At 41.0% G+C, this 17704-nt stretch overlaps 1 protein-coding gene across 6 annotated transcripts in view; it reads left to right on the top strand.

Moving 5' to 3' along the window:
- Nucleotides 1-17704, top strand: part of HERC2 (HECT and RLD domain containing E3 ubiquitin protein ligase 2) — a 99387-nt gene that overhangs the window by 16234 nt on the left and 65449 nt on the right. For 4 of the 6 annotated variants that reach the window (XM_081197531.1, XM_081197534.1, XM_081197529.1 and 1 more), the window contains exons 6-27: nucleotides 210-310; nucleotides 1109-1265; nucleotides 2163-2273; nucleotides 2467-2638; nucleotides 2842-3015; nucleotides 3756-3944; nucleotides 4897-5048; nucleotides 6095-6252; nucleotides 6362-6475; nucleotides 6831-7082; nucleotides 7535-7728; nucleotides 7959-8159; nucleotides 9207-9435; nucleotides 9564-9688; nucleotides 10901-11079; nucleotides 11848-12032; nucleotides 12246-12401; nucleotides 12490-12675; nucleotides 12902-13072; nucleotides 13167-13270; nucleotides 13990-14140; nucleotides 15718-15932. In XM_081197531.1, the coding sequence (XP_081053657.1) occupies nucleotides 210-310; nucleotides 1109-1265; nucleotides 2163-2273; nucleotides 2467-2638; nucleotides 2842-3015; nucleotides 3756-3944; nucleotides 4897-5048; nucleotides 6095-6252; nucleotides 6362-6475; nucleotides 6831-7082; nucleotides 7535-7728; nucleotides 7959-8159; nucleotides 9207-9435; nucleotides 9564-9688; nucleotides 10901-11079; nucleotides 11848-12032; nucleotides 12246-12401; nucleotides 12490-12675; nucleotides 12902-13072; nucleotides 13167-13270; nucleotides 13990-14140; nucleotides 15718-15932 (3676 nt within the window). The remainder of the gene's footprint in view (nucleotides 1-209; nucleotides 311-1108; nucleotides 1266-2162; nucleotides 2274-2466; nucleotides 2639-2841; nucleotides 3016-3755; nucleotides 3945-4896; nucleotides 5049-6094; nucleotides 6253-6361; nucleotides 6476-6830; nucleotides 7083-7534; nucleotides 7729-7958; nucleotides 8160-9206; nucleotides 9436-9563; nucleotides 9689-10900; nucleotides 11080-11847; nucleotides 12033-12245; nucleotides 12402-12489; nucleotides 12676-12901; nucleotides 13073-13166; nucleotides 13271-13989; nucleotides 14141-15717; nucleotides 15933-17704) is intronic. The other 2 variants (XM_081197532.1, XM_081197533.1) reach the window with 2 other exon arrangements.

Below are 17704 nucleotides of genomic sequence, written 5' to 3'. Positions count from 1 at the left end.
GTGTTATGCAGCTGTTGAAACCAAATTGGTTGCAGAGTGGTAGAGCGGCAGTTTCCTAGCCGTATACCAAAGATGTTAGTGCACTGTTTGGATATTTTGGGGTAGTCAGGATTGATTTCTGGGTCTTAACATTTTGAAGGACATTTGTATAGATGCTTAGTTTAAGCAGGAGGTACATTATTCTCTAATCATCTTTTTGTTGGTTACAGTCCCAGACCTGTAGGCAAAGGTGTAGAAGGTCTTGCCCGGGTAGGATCCAGAGCTGCCCTTTCATTTGCCTTTGCATTTCTTCGGAGAGCTTGGAGATCAGGTATTGTTGGAAGATGCTGTATATCTTATTAGGCTGGTAAACATATTGCCATCTAACTGTTGTGTTGCATTTAGGTATTTTTCAGGGCTATCTATCTATGTCTGTCTGTCTGTCTGTCTGTCTAAGTTCATTCTCATTAGCAGACACTGAACAATGACTACTTGAGAAGTTGTGCACGCTCATGGTTTGGGCACTGGTGGAGCTTCATGCTCCAGCGCAGGGGGTGGAGAGCAGGCAGGGCTGGTGCGTGTCCTGGGGCAACCGCCATGGCACCCTACTGGGATCACGCTGCTGGGGGCGGGGCGCACTCCTCTTCCTCTGCCAGTGGGTTTGGTGACATCTCTCAAGTTGCAGAATGAGTGTAGGAACAGAGGAAGCGGAGTTAAAATTGAGTCAGACCAGTGATCCATCTAGCTCAGTGTTGTCTAGCAGCAGCTTTCCAGGGTTTCAGACAGGGTTCTCTCCCAGCCCGGCCCATACATGCTGGCAATTGAACCTGGGACCTTATGCATACCATTGAGCTACAGTTCTGCTTTGACAAGCACAAGCCTTGCATATGCAGAACTGGTTGCTTTGGCTCCTTAGCCTTGTTTGCAAAGTGGTTTGTGGGCGATCTTCATTCTCTCAGCTTCCTGGAAAGAAGGCTTCTGTTACTTCTATTCTATAGATGCAGGGTTATATCAGTGATGTGGCAATTCAGTTTATGGTCTGGATTTCCACTGTGTATGTTGTGAGGGATTGCCATTAACCTGAATTGCACTGTACTATGAAGCACCCTAACATGGCTAATGTTGTTAGGTGAGGATGCAGATCTTTGCAGTGAACTGCTACAAGAATCCCTTGATGCCCTACGAGCATTGCCAGAAGCATCCCTCTTTGATGAAGGAACCGTATCATCTGTATGGCTGGAAGTTGTGGAACGAGCAACCAAATTTCTAAGGTCTGTTGTAACTGGGTAAGTCTTTCTCTAAAGAGTGCTTGAACTTTTTTTTTTTTAAGCCGCATTCAAGGTTTCATACTGAACAATAGTTCCTGTGTTCTTTTCTTGAATACCTAGATAGCTCAGTTGGTTAGCGCATCTGTCAGCCTAGATAGCTCGGTTGGTTTGAGCATGATGCTGATAACTCCAAGGTTGCAGGTTCAGTCCCTGTATGGGACTGGTGCATGCATTGCAGGGGGTTGGACTAGATGATCCTCAGGGTCCCTTCCAACTCTACAATTCTGTGATCTCTATGACCTATAAAGAAACTAGAGTTAAGGGTTTGGGCATCACTTTTTTAATGTCTTGAAACGGCAATACGGTGAATATGAACTCTGGCTTATACTTCTTTCTTTTTTAAATGGCGTACCCTTGGCTTATTCATAGAGAATATATATATACATACATACATACATATATATATATAGATATATATATATATATATATATATATATATATATATATTTCTAAATGCAGGTCAGTGTGGAGTAATAGCCTTGCTGCATTTGAAGTTTGCATATAAAGAAATTAGTAATGGAGGAATGAAAAAAAAATCTGCCTTACACCAAATCAGACCTTTAATCCATCTGATTCAGTATTGCCTACACTGACTGGCAGTGGCTGTCCTGGGTTTTGAAGAAGGGTATTTCCTTTTGGTACCTAATGAATGCCAGGATTGCACCTGGGGCCTGCTGCCTGTGCTCCGGGGCCTGAGCTGTGGCCCTTTCTCTAAACTGGGGAAGAATAAAATCAGCGAAGTCGCTTAATTATGTTGTGAAAGGTGTCTTCTGTCAAAGCACGGAATACAAACTGGTTTTTTACTTTCATATATTGGAATAATTGCCTTTTAAATTTCCTCCCTTTTAAATTAGGGACATCCATGGAGCTCCAGCGACAAAAGGATCTGGAAACATTCCATTGCAAGACCAGCACTTAGCACTTGCTATTCTACTAGAATTGGCTGTCCAGAGAGGCACACTAAGGTGAGTAATGCAAGGATTTCATCAGTTCAAAATCTGTTCATAAGTTACATCAACACTGCAGTTTTGGTTTCATCATTGTTAAAATTTGGTAGCAGTGGGGAGTTCTTCGTGAAATAGGAGCAAGGTGAAAATGGTAGCAATGTGAGGTTTGTTCTACAGCTTTTCCAACTTTGGTCATTTCCCCCCCCCTCAGCCAAATGTTGTCTGCTGTCATGCTATTGCTCCAACTCTGGGACAGTGGTACACGGGAAACGGATAATGAGCGGTCAGCGCAGGGAACCAGTGCTCCCCTCCTTCCTTTGCTGCAAAGGTTTCAGAGCATCATTTGCAATAAAGAGATCAGCAATACCGAAGAAGAGCTTCAGGTATGTACCTTTACGATGAGTTCATTTAGCCTGTGAGCCTGTACACCCAGAGCCGTGCAACGTGAAACAATATTTAATTGATGTTAAGGGAACGTATTTATGTAGCTTTCCTTTATGGGGATCGAACCTACAGCCTTGGCGTTATCAGCACCACACTCTAGCCAACTGAGCTATTCAGCTGACTTTTCATTTTTTTGCTTTAGATGCTGTCCTACCCATTGAGTCCAAATGAAAACTTCTTAAGGTATCTAATATTGCCACAGGACAATGAGCTGGCCATTGATTTAAGGCAAACGGCAGTTGTGATTATGGCTCACTTAGACCGCCTGGCTACTCCCTGTATGCCTCCACAGTGCAGTTCTCCAACATCACATAAGGTAACTTGCATATGCTGTCTACTAACAGCTTTCTGTGGATAAAGTTAACTGGTAAATTAGAACTTAACAAATCTGATTGGGATCTCAAGAGGCGCTTATGCTCATGCAAGGGGCTCATTTTAGCCCAGTGACATTTTTTACTTTGAGCACCTGGCTTCTGCTACCAGAACCTGCTTTTGTAGTTTCCAAAGCAGTTTGTCACACAGCGTAGAGAGCTCCTTGAATTTCTTGTTCTGCTGTTAATCGTTCTGCATTGGAGGGTCTCATAGTTTTCTGGAGAAGGTTGAGGGACTAGAGTGGATGAGGGATGGCATTGCAAAGGCTTAGAGGTGCTGAAGTATGGGTTGAATCTCTGCCTCCTTCCCTTCCAAATCCTAATAGATAGACAAAGCAATCAAATATGGTCCCTTGTAACTTAACTTTGTCAGCCACTGACATCAAGTTTTGAAATGTGCACACCAATTTCCAGAGAGTAAAATACTATTGTGAAGTACATTTAAAGCAATTAAATTGAAATAACACAATGCAAGTACTTTAAACCCTTTTTCTGTTGTTCCAAAGCTTTCACCACCTTTAAAAAACAAAACCATATTTACTTACATTCTCCATTTTCTTTAGGTAGCTTTGGGTCCATAAATCTGGAGCCAATTGAAAAATTAGTTGAAGCGCTGTAATTTCTAGAGATTCTAAGTTTAGACAGATGTTTGATAAAAGTTCTTAAATTATGAATTGCTTTCCAGGGCTCTTTGCAAGAGGTTATTGCGTGGGGTTTAATAGGATGGAAATATTATGCCAACGTGAGTGGTCCAATTCAGTGTGAAGGACTTGCCAATCTTGGAGTGATGCAAGTTGCTTGCGCAGAAAAGCGCTTCTTAATCTTATCTAGAAATGGACGTGTTTACACACAAGCATACAATAGTGATACACTGGTAGGTGATTTCTGATTACTTCCTAATTTATTTTTTTTAAAAATAACTTGTAGCTATTAAAATAATGTTTTTGTTGCAGGTATGATCGAGCTCATGATAGCAAAATCTCCTTTTTTCACTTTGCCTGGCAATGCAGTATTCATATCTGTTTTTAAAGAAACTCCATTGCTTCATTTCTGGTGTTAATGAATACTTTCCTGAACTGTTTCTTCGACACAGCTTACTGTATCATTTCTGCCTTTGTAATTGAGTATATGAAATGACTTTTGCAAAGCTGATTTTGATCAGTGGATGTGTTTTCTTCCTTCCAAGCTTGACATGATGTGGAAGAAGTGTACATTAATACTAATACCATTATTATTATTATTATTACTATTATTATTATTATTATTATTACTATTTATTTATTACCTTCATGCATCATTTGTAAAAAAAGCAGCTGTGGGAACTCCCAATAGGGGAGGGAAGGAGGTGTGACCTTCCCCTTCACTTTCCAGCTATGTAAACCCTCCTGCTGTTGCCAGTACTCTACTCTTAGCTATGGGAAGGATCAAAGATGCAATATTATACATGCCCGTCTTCTCATTAGTGGTGAATAGCAGGCGTGAAATAGGGGAAGCAGTTGAGAGGGAAAGAAGATTTTAATTTTTTTTAACTGAACAAACAGTATTCCCCAGCGGTGCAGTCCTGATCCAGTTTGAGGCTTGGGTTCATGGATTTCCCATGTAGTTTGGATCTTAAGGTTTCTAAATATAATAGTTTCTCAGAACGTTCAGCTATTGAAACTTCTCGCCTTGTTAATTCAATTGAAACCCATTTTCTAAAAAAACACACCAAAAAAGATATGACCTGTAACTTCTTTGTATAAAGTTTCTTAATGCTCGTCTGTTTGCTTCCATTTCTCTGTAAGTCATAACATGTATGCATGTTTTGTTGTTGTTGAACTTTGTAGGGACCTCAGCTGGTGCAGAGTCTTGCTTCTAGAAACATTGTCAAGATTGCCGCACATTCAGACGGCCACCACTACCTTGCCCTGGCAGCAAGTGGTGAAGTTTTCTCTTGGGGGTGTGGAGATGGTGGGCGACTCGGCCATGGAGACACTGTGTAAGTATCCTAGAATAATGGTGACTTATATGCATAATGAAATAAAATAGAGTAGGATATTTGTTCTGCTTCTGCTGTGAATTGGGTGGCATTCCTTTTAAAACTTCGTCACCCCTTTCCCCGTGTCTTTTCTGTATTGAGCATGCTAAATTGCAGCTGTCTCTTTCTTTTGTGGTTCTGATGCATATTGATCTACAGTAGACTCACCAGGAAGCCTTCATTCCGAATGGTTCAATAATCCAGTAGCTATCAAATTTCTATTTTCTTTGTAGAGAAGAGGTAACAGTCTGGAAGACAGCTAGCCAGACAGAGAGTGAATGTGTGTTTGTGTGTGTATGACTAAGTGATCTTGATGGCTCAGTTGATATTTTAGCTTGATAGTTCTGCATTCATGGGTTGTTCTGATACCACCTTTGGCATCCATCCTTCCTTCTTTAATATTTGTTAATTATATTTCTATTCTGCCTTTTATCCATGAAGCTCAAAGCAGTGTACACGGGTTCCCCCACCCATTTATTTTCATATCAACTCTGTGAGGTATTTCAGGCTGAAACTGAGTGACTGGCCCAAGATTGAGCAGGAATTTGGTCTCCTCACTCTAAAACTTGCTCCCTTCTCTGCACACTGTGTTTAATCTCAGGAGTCTTCAGTCAATTGTGTTTTCCTGTTACATCCAATCCATGAAATGATGCTTCCTGGGTTTGGAACAAGCTAGAATCCTTGCCTGTTCTGAACCCAGGTACTATAGTTTCTTGGTTCAGACATAATGGGAAACTATGTTTAACTGAAATCTTCTGGAGTTAAACGTCTCGTGCTAAGGAAGGAAAAGAGACTCCCTATGCAAGCATGAGACTTGTTTATGTCTTAGCTTCTAAAGCCAAAATAGGGTCACTGGCCCATTTGTCTGGGCATCTCAGTGGCCTGGTTCAGACATCACTGTAAATTGGGGTGGGTTGATTTTTCTGTATCTGGCACTTGCGTACATAGTATATATTGCCTTCTTACAATAATGACTTTCAATTCTTTCCTGGTCCCCCCCCCCCCAGACCTTTAGAAGAACCGAAGATGATTTCTGCTTTGTCTGGGAAGCAGGCTGGAAAGCATGTTGTACACATTGCCTGTGGAAGTACCTATAGTGCTGCCATCACTGCTGAAGGAGAGTTGTACACATGGGGGCGAGGAAACTATGGCAGGCTAGGTCATGGTATGTGCTCTTCTTTCTTTAAATTGTTTAAGTTGTGAAGTCCCAAGGTTTAAACCTGTCTTGGTATATAACTAGCACAGAAGCATCTAATTTTTATTTTGTTCCAAAGGCTCCAGTGAAGACCAGACGATCCCAATGTTGGTTACTGGGCTGAAAGGACTGAAAGTCATTGATGTCTCTTGTGGGAGTGGCGATGCTCAGACTCTGGCTGTGACTGAAAATGGTTAGTGGAACAACCAATAGCATCATTAGCCTTGCCAGCTTTTAGTTACACGTGAGATATTTGGGAAGCCATGTGTCTCTTTCCTGTTTCCATTTGGATTTGTGTGCTAGCTTGAACTGTGTGCCCAACTGTTAATAAAATTGTTAGCCAAATATGCAAAATGGGTGCCAGATTAATTATCTCTGTTCTCAGAATATTGTCAAGCCAGGTGTGCAGTATTAATTTCTAGCTGTCCACCTGGGTAGATTATTTCTGTTTTTTATCCCCCCCTCCCTCCCAGTATGTTTATTTTGTTTCGGCTCACGGTCTAAAGATACAAAGCTGTTGCTACGTCTAATGCAATCTACTTTTCCAGGTCAGGTGTGGTCTTGGGGCGACGGAGATTATGGGAAGCTGGGAAGAGGCGGCAGCGATGGTTGCAAAACTCCAAAACTGATAGAAAAACTTCAAGATTTGGACGTTGTCAAAGTTCGCTGCGGGAGCCAGTTTTCCGTTGCGCTTACGAAAGACGGGCAGGTCTACTCTTGGGGAAAGGGTGACAATCAGAGGCTTGGGCATGGAACAGAGGAACACGTTCGATATCCCAAACTGCTTGAAGGTTTGCAAGGTAGGTGAAGAGGCAACTACCAGCTGTGTTAACTAGAATATTGTAATTTTGAGAAAATGATGAGGTTAGCACCCATTCTGTGCAAATTGGTGGGGAAAATATTTTTAACTTGGTCTCCCAGATCCTAGTCCTGTGCTTGAAGCACTACACCACATTGTCTTGTGGGCTTCTTGCTGGCATTTGATTGGCTTCTGTGAGAACAGAATGCTGGACTAGGTAGGCTTTTGAGCTGATTGAGAAGGGTTGTCCTTATGTCAACTTTATTTTTTAAAACGGGAGACACTTGGAAATTTTGGTTATTGGTGCAACAAACACCACCATCCCTTGCTGATTTCTTGTTTTGTAGACATTGCTAAAGAGAGAGCTCTCCTCTTCTAGCCAGGCTTTCAGATGTGGCTGCAATACTGATCTTTCTCATTATCTGTATGTGTGTCCCCCCCGCCCCCCACCAGGAAAAAAAGTAATAGATGTAGCAGCTGGATCCACCCACTGTTTAGCACTCACAGAAGACAGTGAAGTATATAGCTGGGGAAGCAATGATCAGTGCCAGCATTTTGATACCCTGAGGATCACTAAACCTGAACCTACTGCTCTTCCTGGACTAGATTCTAAGCACATTGTTGGCATCGCTTGTGGGCCAGCTCAGGTAGGCTTCAATTTTACTGTTTTTTATATATCTTTAGATCTATAAAAATATAAAATATAGAAATATCTTTAGATATTTCTGTTAGAGTGGAAATCCTTGATTATGGAAGTCCCTTTCGTGATGCAGTTTCTCTTCTCAGTTACTATTTGCCTTTAATTCTAGCCCACCCCCCACCCCCCGCTTGGTCTTAAGTTTAACATTGCTGCATATCTTTTTGTATTTCCTTCTAGAGCTTTGCTTGGTCATCTTGTTCCGAATGGTCTATCGGTTTACGAGTGCCTTTTGTGGTAGATGTTTGCCCAATGACGTTTGAACAACTGGATCTCTTACTTAGACAAGTGACGGAAGGAATGGATGGCACTTCGGACTGGCCCCCTCCACAAGAGAAAGAATGTATGGCTGTGGCTACTCTGAATCTTCTGAGACTTCAGGTATCTTAATGGCTGCTGAACTAAGACTGAAATTATAAAATCTGAAACAATTGTGCGGATCACATTGACTTTTAAAAGTGCAATGGCCATTGTATTTTGTGTTGACTGTTGATTCATTTATTAGGAAAAAACAGCAACCCCTGTAATTTGCCAAATACTTTGCAGTGCTGATCAAATCAGAAAGAGTTGGTTGTTACTCCAGTTTTCCTTTCTGCAAACTGCAGTTTAATCAGCAGCGAGTCTATGTTCAGCCAGGGAATTTATTACTGAGCTGGGATTGGAAGCTGAACCTAGATCTGCATAGCTCAAGGATAACACTACCTTTGCTTTACCATGCCTTACTGGACAGTTTGGAGATATTCTGCTTTCATTCCCCCCCCCCCAAATAATATTTATTATTTTCAGTAGATAAACATAGTAAAGAAAGAAAAGATTAACAATAATAAAGACAAACAAAAAATAAAAGAAAAAGAGAAAAAAGGAAAAAAGATACATACAACATATTACCACTTAATTAATTAAAATTAAGTACCATCCATCTTCATAAACATAGTATTTGACTTCCTCGAATCTCTTCCATCCAAATTTCTTAGTAATTATAAGTAGCAGTTTCCAATATCAGTGTTTCAAAAGACCATATCACAGTCCTAATCATATTACATAGCTTTCCTTATCGTACATTTTCTTATTTATAAATTTAATTCCATTTTAATCCTAGGCCTAATTGTTTCTTTCAAGTGGTTACATATCTTTAATATTACAATATTTATTCAAGTAGTCTTTAAATTTCTTCCAGTCTTCTTGATGTTCCTTTTCTTTCTGGTCGCGGATTCTCCCGGGAGAATCACCGGGATATTCTGCTTTCATTTGCTAAATAAACTTTTACAGATGATGGAAATATGTATTTGGTGCTGCCAAACTGTGGTGCTTCAGCAAGTGTATGAAACTTGGAAACAGAAAATGTTTCAGGAATACTATTTCGTTCCTCCCTGAATGGGTTTCAGCTTTATCACTGATAAAGAAGCCTCTCTGTGTTTTGTCTTTCAGCTTCATGCTGCAATCAGCCACCAAGTGGACCCAGAGTGTCTTGGTTTGGGATTGGGCAGTGTCTTACTCAACAGCTTGAAGCAGACAGTAGTGACTTTAGCAAGTAATGCAGGTGTGCTCAACACCGTTCAGACAGCTGCCCAAGCAGTGTTGCAAAGTGGGTGGTCTGTGTTGCTGCCAACAGCCGAGGAACGAGCGAGGGCTCTTTCGGCACTTCTACCCAGTGCAGGTATGTTTTGTGTGTGGTCACGTGGGTGGGGAAGGAAGATGTTGCCCAAGCCATTTTGTGCTCCCTTCATATGTACGTGTATGTGTGTGCTGGCGTTCTAGTCAAGTAAGAGTTCTCTCAATGTTTAGTTTCAGGGAATGAAACAAATGTAAGTCCAGGCCGTAGATTCATGATTGATCTTCTGGTTGGAAGCTTAATGGCCGATGGGGGTCTTGAGTCTGCACTGAATGCTGCGATCACTGCAGAAATCCAGGTATGCTTACTTAGTACACTAACTTGTACATTCTGATGAAATGGAAAAGATTACTGTTGGAAACCAGTTAGTTTCAAACAAGCCCATGTTCTTTGTTTAACGGTGGTAATATAAAAGAGTGGAGTGAATATTTATTTTGTTTTGTAAGGATTAGAAAAGACTGTGTAAGTAGGTGGGCATTTCATGTAGTAGATTAGAAAGCTGGCTGTGTCATTCCAGATCAACCTTTCTTTTCTATTGATTGAAAATATCCAGAGGTAACTGTATCACTTGTAACTTTTTGTTTAAGAGGCTTTCTCTCTGTGTAGTCTGACCCTGCCTAGAATTTGGTGCCTCAAGCCCTCAAAAGTTTAGACTTGTGCATGAGGGTAATAGCCATGTAATAGCTGCATATTACACATAGCAAAGCCTCTCCTGTAGCTGCTTTGAAATCTATGAAAGTATCACTGGCATTGCTGTGTCTTCTGAGGAGGGAAATGGCATCTCAGCTCTATCCTGCTGCTTTCTTCCTGAATAGAAGAACTTGGTCATGACAAATAAAACTAAAACTAAAAATAAATAAATATACATGGATAGTAGATCAGTAATTCTGAAAATCTTAACTTCTTATGGGCTGGATAGTTGACGTTGCCCTATAGTGGAAGGCTGTTTTCCATTTTCACACCTCTTGTTGATATTGAGAAATGTGTGGCTTATAAAACCATAGCCATCATTCTTCAGATGAAGAAATTAATGCAGCTATCTTTTTGGACAAGTTTCTCCATTACATCCATATAGTTCACTTTGAGGAAGTGATGGGAAAAGTTGGGACAGCATCTTTTCAACAACAAATAGTTCATTTGTGCCTGATGCTTTCATTTCCACATTTATCCAACCTACGTGGGTTCAGGATTCTTTGAGCAGTGACTTATTTATTCGATATCTTTGTGTCGTTGGGTTCAGCTGCTCATTCTACTCAAATTATTTCCAGTGCAGTCTCTATTGCTTTCTGTCCCATGAACCAGCCACATGGTCCTAATACCAGTGCTGGACTGCTAACTTTACTGTAGAAGGAAAAATCCAATAGAATATACTGTAGTGTGCAGGAATGCCATTAATTCAGGTTTCCGTGGCAGAACATTCCGTGTCTTTTTTTAGTGGACCTGACTCCCATTCATTTCAGCTACAGTATAGAATGTTTACTGGTTTCACTTTCAACTTTTCATTTTGTAGGATATAGAGGCAAAAAAAGAAGCCCAGAAAGAGAAAGAAATTGATGAACAGGAAGCAAACGCATCAACACTTCACAGGAGTAGAACACCATTGGACAAAGACCTTATTAATACTGGGATCTATGAATCTGCAGGAAAGCAGAGCTTACCTCTGGTTCAGCTAATTCAGCAATTGCTAAGGTAGCTTTTCAGCAAGGCTGTTTACTGAATCATTACCCTTTTCCACATTTTATTCTTTTAAAAAACAAAACAGAAAACCTCTGACCTCTGCTTCCTCCTATGCTTCTTCTATGTTCCTGGGCAGTCTCTCTCTTTTTTTAAATGTTTACTGTGCAGTAATAAGGTATAAGAAACTCAGCACGGAGAAACAGCAGACACATTTGTGAGCGCAAATTTAAGGGAGTATGTGCTAGCCTGCCATTTTGAGTGGCAAAACCGCATGGACAGTTTTCTTGCAGAGAGGATTTTCAAAAGCAGATTGTAATATGGTATCGGGGTTAGCCGTTTTAAAATGGAAGAACTGTTCTGAGAATAGCCAAGCCCTTAAGCATACCTAAAGTAGCTTTTTGGCTTTTGGCCAGTGTGTTTTATATTTCCCAGTTTGATACTATTTTGTACCTAAGAACACATACCCTACATTAATGCAATAGATTTAAGTAAGAATATCATGTTGCCCAACACTTCAGCACAGTACTTCTTTTACAGCAGCTTATTTTGTCAACACCGATGGAATTGGGGATGATGTAGAAAAATAGATAATCTTCATTTTTGGGAATACGAAACAAATTGCTGTTCAGAGACTGTCATGGTGCCAACGTAGCCAGTCAAAATGCATGAGCTTCTTGACTCCCAAGAATCACAACAAAATCTTAGTTTGTGCCTAGTTAGTTGTTACCTGTTTATTCAAGATGTCTTTTAAAACCTTCTTTAAAACATTATTCCCATCAGGAACATTGCTTCCCAGACGATAGCTAAACTGAAAGATGTGGCTCGCCGTATTTCTTCCTGCTTAGATCATGAACATTACAATAAAGAGAGGTCTGCTTCTCTAGACTTGCTGCTGCGTTTTCAGCGTTTGCTTGTGAGTAAGCTGTATCCAGGCGATAGTGTTGGCCAGATCCCGAATACATACAGTAAGTAGTACTTGTTTTTGGCTATTGCTAGCATTCTGTTGATGTCCATTTAAAAACTGTATTAAATAGCTTTTTCAAATTGCTACTTTACTCTGCAAGTTAGCTGTGTTTAAATGCGTTAATAGTTAATAATAACAAGCCTTTTGCAGGTTTTGACTTTCTAGATGTTGCTTATGATATTTAAAAATAATGGTTCTTTTTATTTTTTGACAGGTCCTGAGCTTTTAGGAGTTGGTTCTCTGTTGAAGAAATACACAGCCCTTTTGTGTACACATATTGGAGACATACTGCCTGTAGCTACTAGCATTGCATCCACCAGTCACAGGCATTTTGCAGAAGTATCTCGCATTGTAGATGGAGACCTAACAGGTACTGACTCATCTTGTCCTTTGTTTTAGAGCCTGTCTACAGGGTTAACGCTTCCAGAGTTTTGCTGAACGTCTCTATTTCCCCTTAGGTGTCCTCCTTCCAGAGTTGGTCGTATCTATAGTACTTCTTCTCAGTAAGAATGCTGGGCTCATCCAGGAAGCCGGTGCGATTCCTTTGCTGGCTGGTCTACTAGAGCATTTGGACAGATTCAACCATTTAGCTCCTGGTAAAGAGAGAGATGACAATGAAGACTTGGCTTGGCCAGGAATAATGGGTATGTTCTTTCTTGCAAACGTTTAGAATACTTGCTGGATCTTTCTAGCAGAGCTCCTAGCTTGTCTTTGCAGGTAGGCTTCAAAAGCTTTGTCTTTGCACAAAACCCACTTTGGACAGGTTACACAATTATGTAGTATTTTCCTTGCTCTTTGATTCCTCACTCTTTTGGTTGGACCTTTTGGTTGTGAACCATAGCAATAACATGTATTTTTTTCACCTGTTAGGTTCATTTTTTACAGGACAGAATTGCAGGAACAACGAGGAAGTGACACTAATACGGAAAGCTGACTTGGAGAACCACAATAAAGATGGCGGCTTCTGGACAGTGATTGATGGCAAAGTGTACGATATAAAGGATTTCCAAACCCAGTCCTTAACAGGAAGCAGTATACTCGGTGAGATGTCACTTTGCGAACAAAACATATACCAAACAGAGTCCTATCTTGTTCGGTTGCCTCCTTTAACAGTTTGTTCTCTGGTTTCTTTTAGCTCAGTTTGCTGGAGAGGACCCAGTTGTAGCTTTGGAAGCAGCTCTGCAGTTCGAGGATACAAGAGAATCGATGCATGCCTTCTGTGTCGGCCAATATATGGAGGTAAGAAGGTTTCCCAAACAATTGCTAGTGGGCACAAAGGACACCACCAGGTGGAACTGTGTTCCTCTTGTTGCTTGAGGCAGGGTCTTCACACCTACTCACTCTTAATCAGGGCTTTTTTTCAGCCGGAACTCACCGGAACTCAGTTCTGGCACCTCTCAGGTGGGTGCCATTTCCGTTATAAGAGAACAAGGGAAGTGTTCATGGTGAGTTCCGGCACCTCTTTTTCTAGAAAAATAGCACTGCACTTAATTAATTACCTTTGTGATTAGACAACCTATCCAGTTTTTTTGAATTCCTGATGTTGAGGTCTGGTTTTTTTATTAGTTTTTAAGAAAGGAAAGACCCCCCCACCTCAGGCTTTCCCACCCTTTTCCAAGCCGCTTGTTGATTTCCCTCATAGGCCTGTACAAAGACAACAGAGCTACATTTCTAGCGTTCAGCTGTGACTGTGGGGTAGGACAGTTATTAGTCTTTCTCTGCGGTTGGATCCCTTCCAGTCCTTTGCCCTTCCTGTGTCTCTCGCACATTACAATTGAATATCATCTTCAGGTTCCTGATGATGTTTTTGTTAAACTCAAAATTCTTCAAGTAGCTGCACATCACTTGATTACGAAGAGGTTTTTTTTTTCATAGATCGGGAAATTTGGTATTAGTCTTTAAATCTGTCGTTCAGTATGATATCACAGCTCTTTTGTTCTTTCCTCTTTTTGTTCTAGCCTGACCAAGAAGTGATTACTACGCCAGATACTGGTAGTCTATCATCGCCTCTCATAGACACTGAAAGAAATTTAGGGCTACTTCTTGGTCTACATGCTTCATATCTGGCAATGAGTACACCCCTTTCTCCTGTGGAGGTTGAATGTGCCAGTAAGAATATCTTTATTCCAATTAAATGTAACTAATATGAAATTGGGGATGTGCTCATAGTTTTAGGTTCATGTTTTAATGTTAACCCTCTAACCACAGTGAGTGATTTAATGCTATACATCAGAGGTTTTCAACTTTTTTGAGTCCATGGCTCCTTGGACCAACTACATTCTTTCTGCAGCACCCCTGTGGGGCTCAGGAGCCCAGTTACGTCACCCCTTACCTGCAGAGCTGGAAACCTCTCACCTTTTTTTGAGCACCCTCCATTGTGGAGTGTTCCTTTAGCCTCCTCTCCTTAGGAGTCGTCTGGACAGCTGCCTCCCAGAGGCCTCATTTGCCTGAGAAGCTTATAGCCAGGGCTGCTGCAATAAACAGCTGTGCAAGCCTTGGGGAGGCAGAGATGCAAGGGGCATCAGAGGAGGGAGGGGAAAAAAGAGGGACTGAGGCCAATGTTGCCTGCGGCAACCCTGACCATCATTCAAGGCCGCCATTCAGGATGCCATTGCGCACTGGTTGAAAACCGCTGATATACATGTTTACTCAAAAATAAGCCTCACTGAGTTCAGTGGAACTTACTCTGGGGTAAGTGTTTATAGGATTGCAGCCTTTGTAACACAACTTGCCCATCATTTCTGTGGGCCGGTATGTAAAGCTGCAAAACAATTTCTATTCAAAGCATAATTCAGTTCAGTAATTTTTTGGATAGAACTCTGTGTATGTGCAACAAGTTATGTACTTACGTAATGAAGTGAAAGCAAGAAGCAAACAATCTTGGAGAAGGATAATTCTTCAATAAACTGTTAGTATACTACTTTGTTTCAAAACTGGCAGATGGTCTGACTTGGGAGAAATTATTGCTTTCCATGCATGAGTAAATACATGGGCAAGGCTGAATAATGAAATAACAGGTGTCTGATCCCCAAAAGTAGCTTAGTTCGAGTATAGTTTGACGTGCATTGCTGCTGTCTTAACATTTTTTTAAATGATAGTTTGCTTTTATTGTATTTTAAATTTTGTGTGCCGCTTTTTGTGCTCAAGGTGGAGTAAAATAACGTGCTAAAATTTGTTGAAAACATGGGGCTAAATTGCAGCTATTCATTAAGATGAACTATATCAAGGTGTGTCTGAAGCTCAGTAACGCATCTGCTTTGCTTGCAAAAGGTTTAGTCTTTAGCATCTCTGTTTTCAATAGAACTTACGTTGTTCAGGTAGTAGGGAAAAGACCTGCTGCCCAAGACTGGAGAGCACTGCCAGTTGGAGGAGATTTTATTGATCTAGATGGGTTAACTATTTTTCTTGTTTAGTATTTTGAACTAATTATTTTTAAATCAAAAAGAGAGCTTGCACAAAACTGTTTCTGAAGAAATCCTCTAAAACATACATTCATCAAATATTGCATATAACTTCAGGGTAGACCATTGAATCCTCTTTTCTTAAGCAGAAGAATTACACTTTTACCTGCGTAACAAAACTGCAAAAGCAATGTGCTTCAATGTCCTACTATTCCTTTCAAACTATTCCCTTTTAAAAATATGCTTGTAACACACTATTTTAATGTATTTCTGTTCTTCTTGTAGAATGGTTGAAGTCTTCTATTTTCTCTGGAGGCTTGCAAACCAGTCAAATACATTACAGTTACAACGAAGAGAAGGATGAAGACCACTGCAGCTCTCCTGGCAATACCACCCCTAACAAATCAAAGCTGTATTCCCATCGACTGACCTTGAGTGACCACTCACAGCCATTTCTGCAAGCGATTGCAGACAACAACATCCAGGACCACACGGTGAAGGTAACAGTGCACTCTGTGAAGGACATAGGCTGATGTTTCCTACCCTTCCCAGTGGCCATAGCTCTCTAAGTAGACAAAGTTGGATGGATTATCTCACTCTAGGTAGTGAAATGGTCAGTGGGATTCTTGGCAGCTGGGAACCTTGAGTCTCTTAGTTTATAGGAATACCAGGGATTATTATGCAGTTAACCTCTGTACACCTCTCCAGGGCCCCAAGGCAAGAGCTCATTGGGTGCATTGGGCCAGGATCTGCACTTTATCAACTGGCAGTGGACTTTGTATTTGGGAACATTCGACTCTCACTATTTTTTATTAACCAGAGATGGGGAGCCTGATGCCTCCAGTTGTTATTTAGCTGCCATTATCACTGACAGTTGGCTTTGCTAGCTGAGGCTTATGAGAGTCCAACAATCTCGGGGGAAGGCATGATTTTCCACACCTGCTAATACAGATTTTTGTTACCTTTCTCTGCATTGTGAGCTGAGTAGTTCCTGGCCTCCTTGTCAATAAATCATAACAGGGCAAAGTGTTACCTTGCTAATAGGAATAGGAACACCTGAATAATTCAAATAGTGTATGTGTAGCAAATCATATAAAAGGCCTAATGCCTCTGGTTGGGTTTTTCTTCTTCCTGTTTCTCCTCAGGGCATTTTTCAGTTCTCTTTTTGGCTGGCAGCTGCTTTTAGTTTAGCTGATTGTTGCGTTGATCCATACTACTCATTGAGGGTGTTGGAGTTACTGCAGCAGCTCTCATTCATCTCTCCTCACCTCCCACCCCCAAACCCTTTCTCTTCTGAGTATGCCAGGAAAATAGCATCTGCCTTCTTAAAAAAAACCCAACAACACCAAACCAACCACCTCTGCAAAATTCTGCCTAATAACATAAATAAAACCATGTGTGAAATATGAAATACGCTGTTCATCTAGCTGCCACCTTTTCCTTATGTTCGGTGTCTTTGTGTATTATATGAAGGAATGCAGTATCTTTTTATCCTAATTGGTTACCAGTGTGGCTTGCTTTGGGTGAGGAAAAATGGATTGTCGATTTCCCACTGATGGAGAAATGCATCTAAGAATGCTTCTTAAGTAACGCTTTGAAGAAATATTATCTCTTGGGATTATGCCATGGGTAGGCAAACTAAGGCCTGGGGGCCGGATCCGGCCCAATCGCTGCCTAAATCCGGCACGCAGATGGTCCAGGAATCGGCGTGTTTTTACATGAGTAGAATGTGCCCTTTTATTTAAAATGCATCTCTGGGTTGTTTGTGGGACCTGCCTGGTGTTTTTACATGAGTAGAATGTGTGCTTTTATTTAAAATGCATCTCTGGGTTATTTGTGGGGCATAGGAATTCATTCATACATTTTTTTTCAAAATATAGTCTGCCCCCCCCCACAAGGTATGAGGGACAGTGGACCAGCCCCCTGCTGAAAAAGTTTGCTGACCCCTGGATTATGCCATAGAAGGCAAAGGAAACTAGCATCATGTGGGTTACGAGGAATGGGTTATAATTAGTAACTTTTGGAGAGGCTTTGCCAGTTAGGACTTGTAGCTTTGTGGAGCCTTTATTTGAAATGACCTTATTTGAAAGTATAGTATACAGAAAATGTAAGGAGAGGAGCTGAGATTTTTGGCTTCAGGGCCAGACCTGACTTTGGCCATCCATGTTCTAGTGACCTCCAAGTTTTACTTCTGTAATGCAGCATAAGTGCACTGCTCTTGAAGACAATCCAGAAACTTAAATGGTTTCCAAATTTGGCTTCCAGCTTTTTG

Source organism: Podarcis bocagei (genome assembly GCF_964188305.1).
Source record: "Podarcis bocagei genome assembly, chromosome: 6".
Classification (NCBI taxonomy): Eukaryota; Metazoa; Chordata; class Lepidosauria; order Squamata; family Lacertidae; genus Podarcis; species Podarcis bocagei.
Note: the sequence above shows the minus strand (reverse complement) of the source record. Positions and strands in the feature narration are given on the sequence as shown.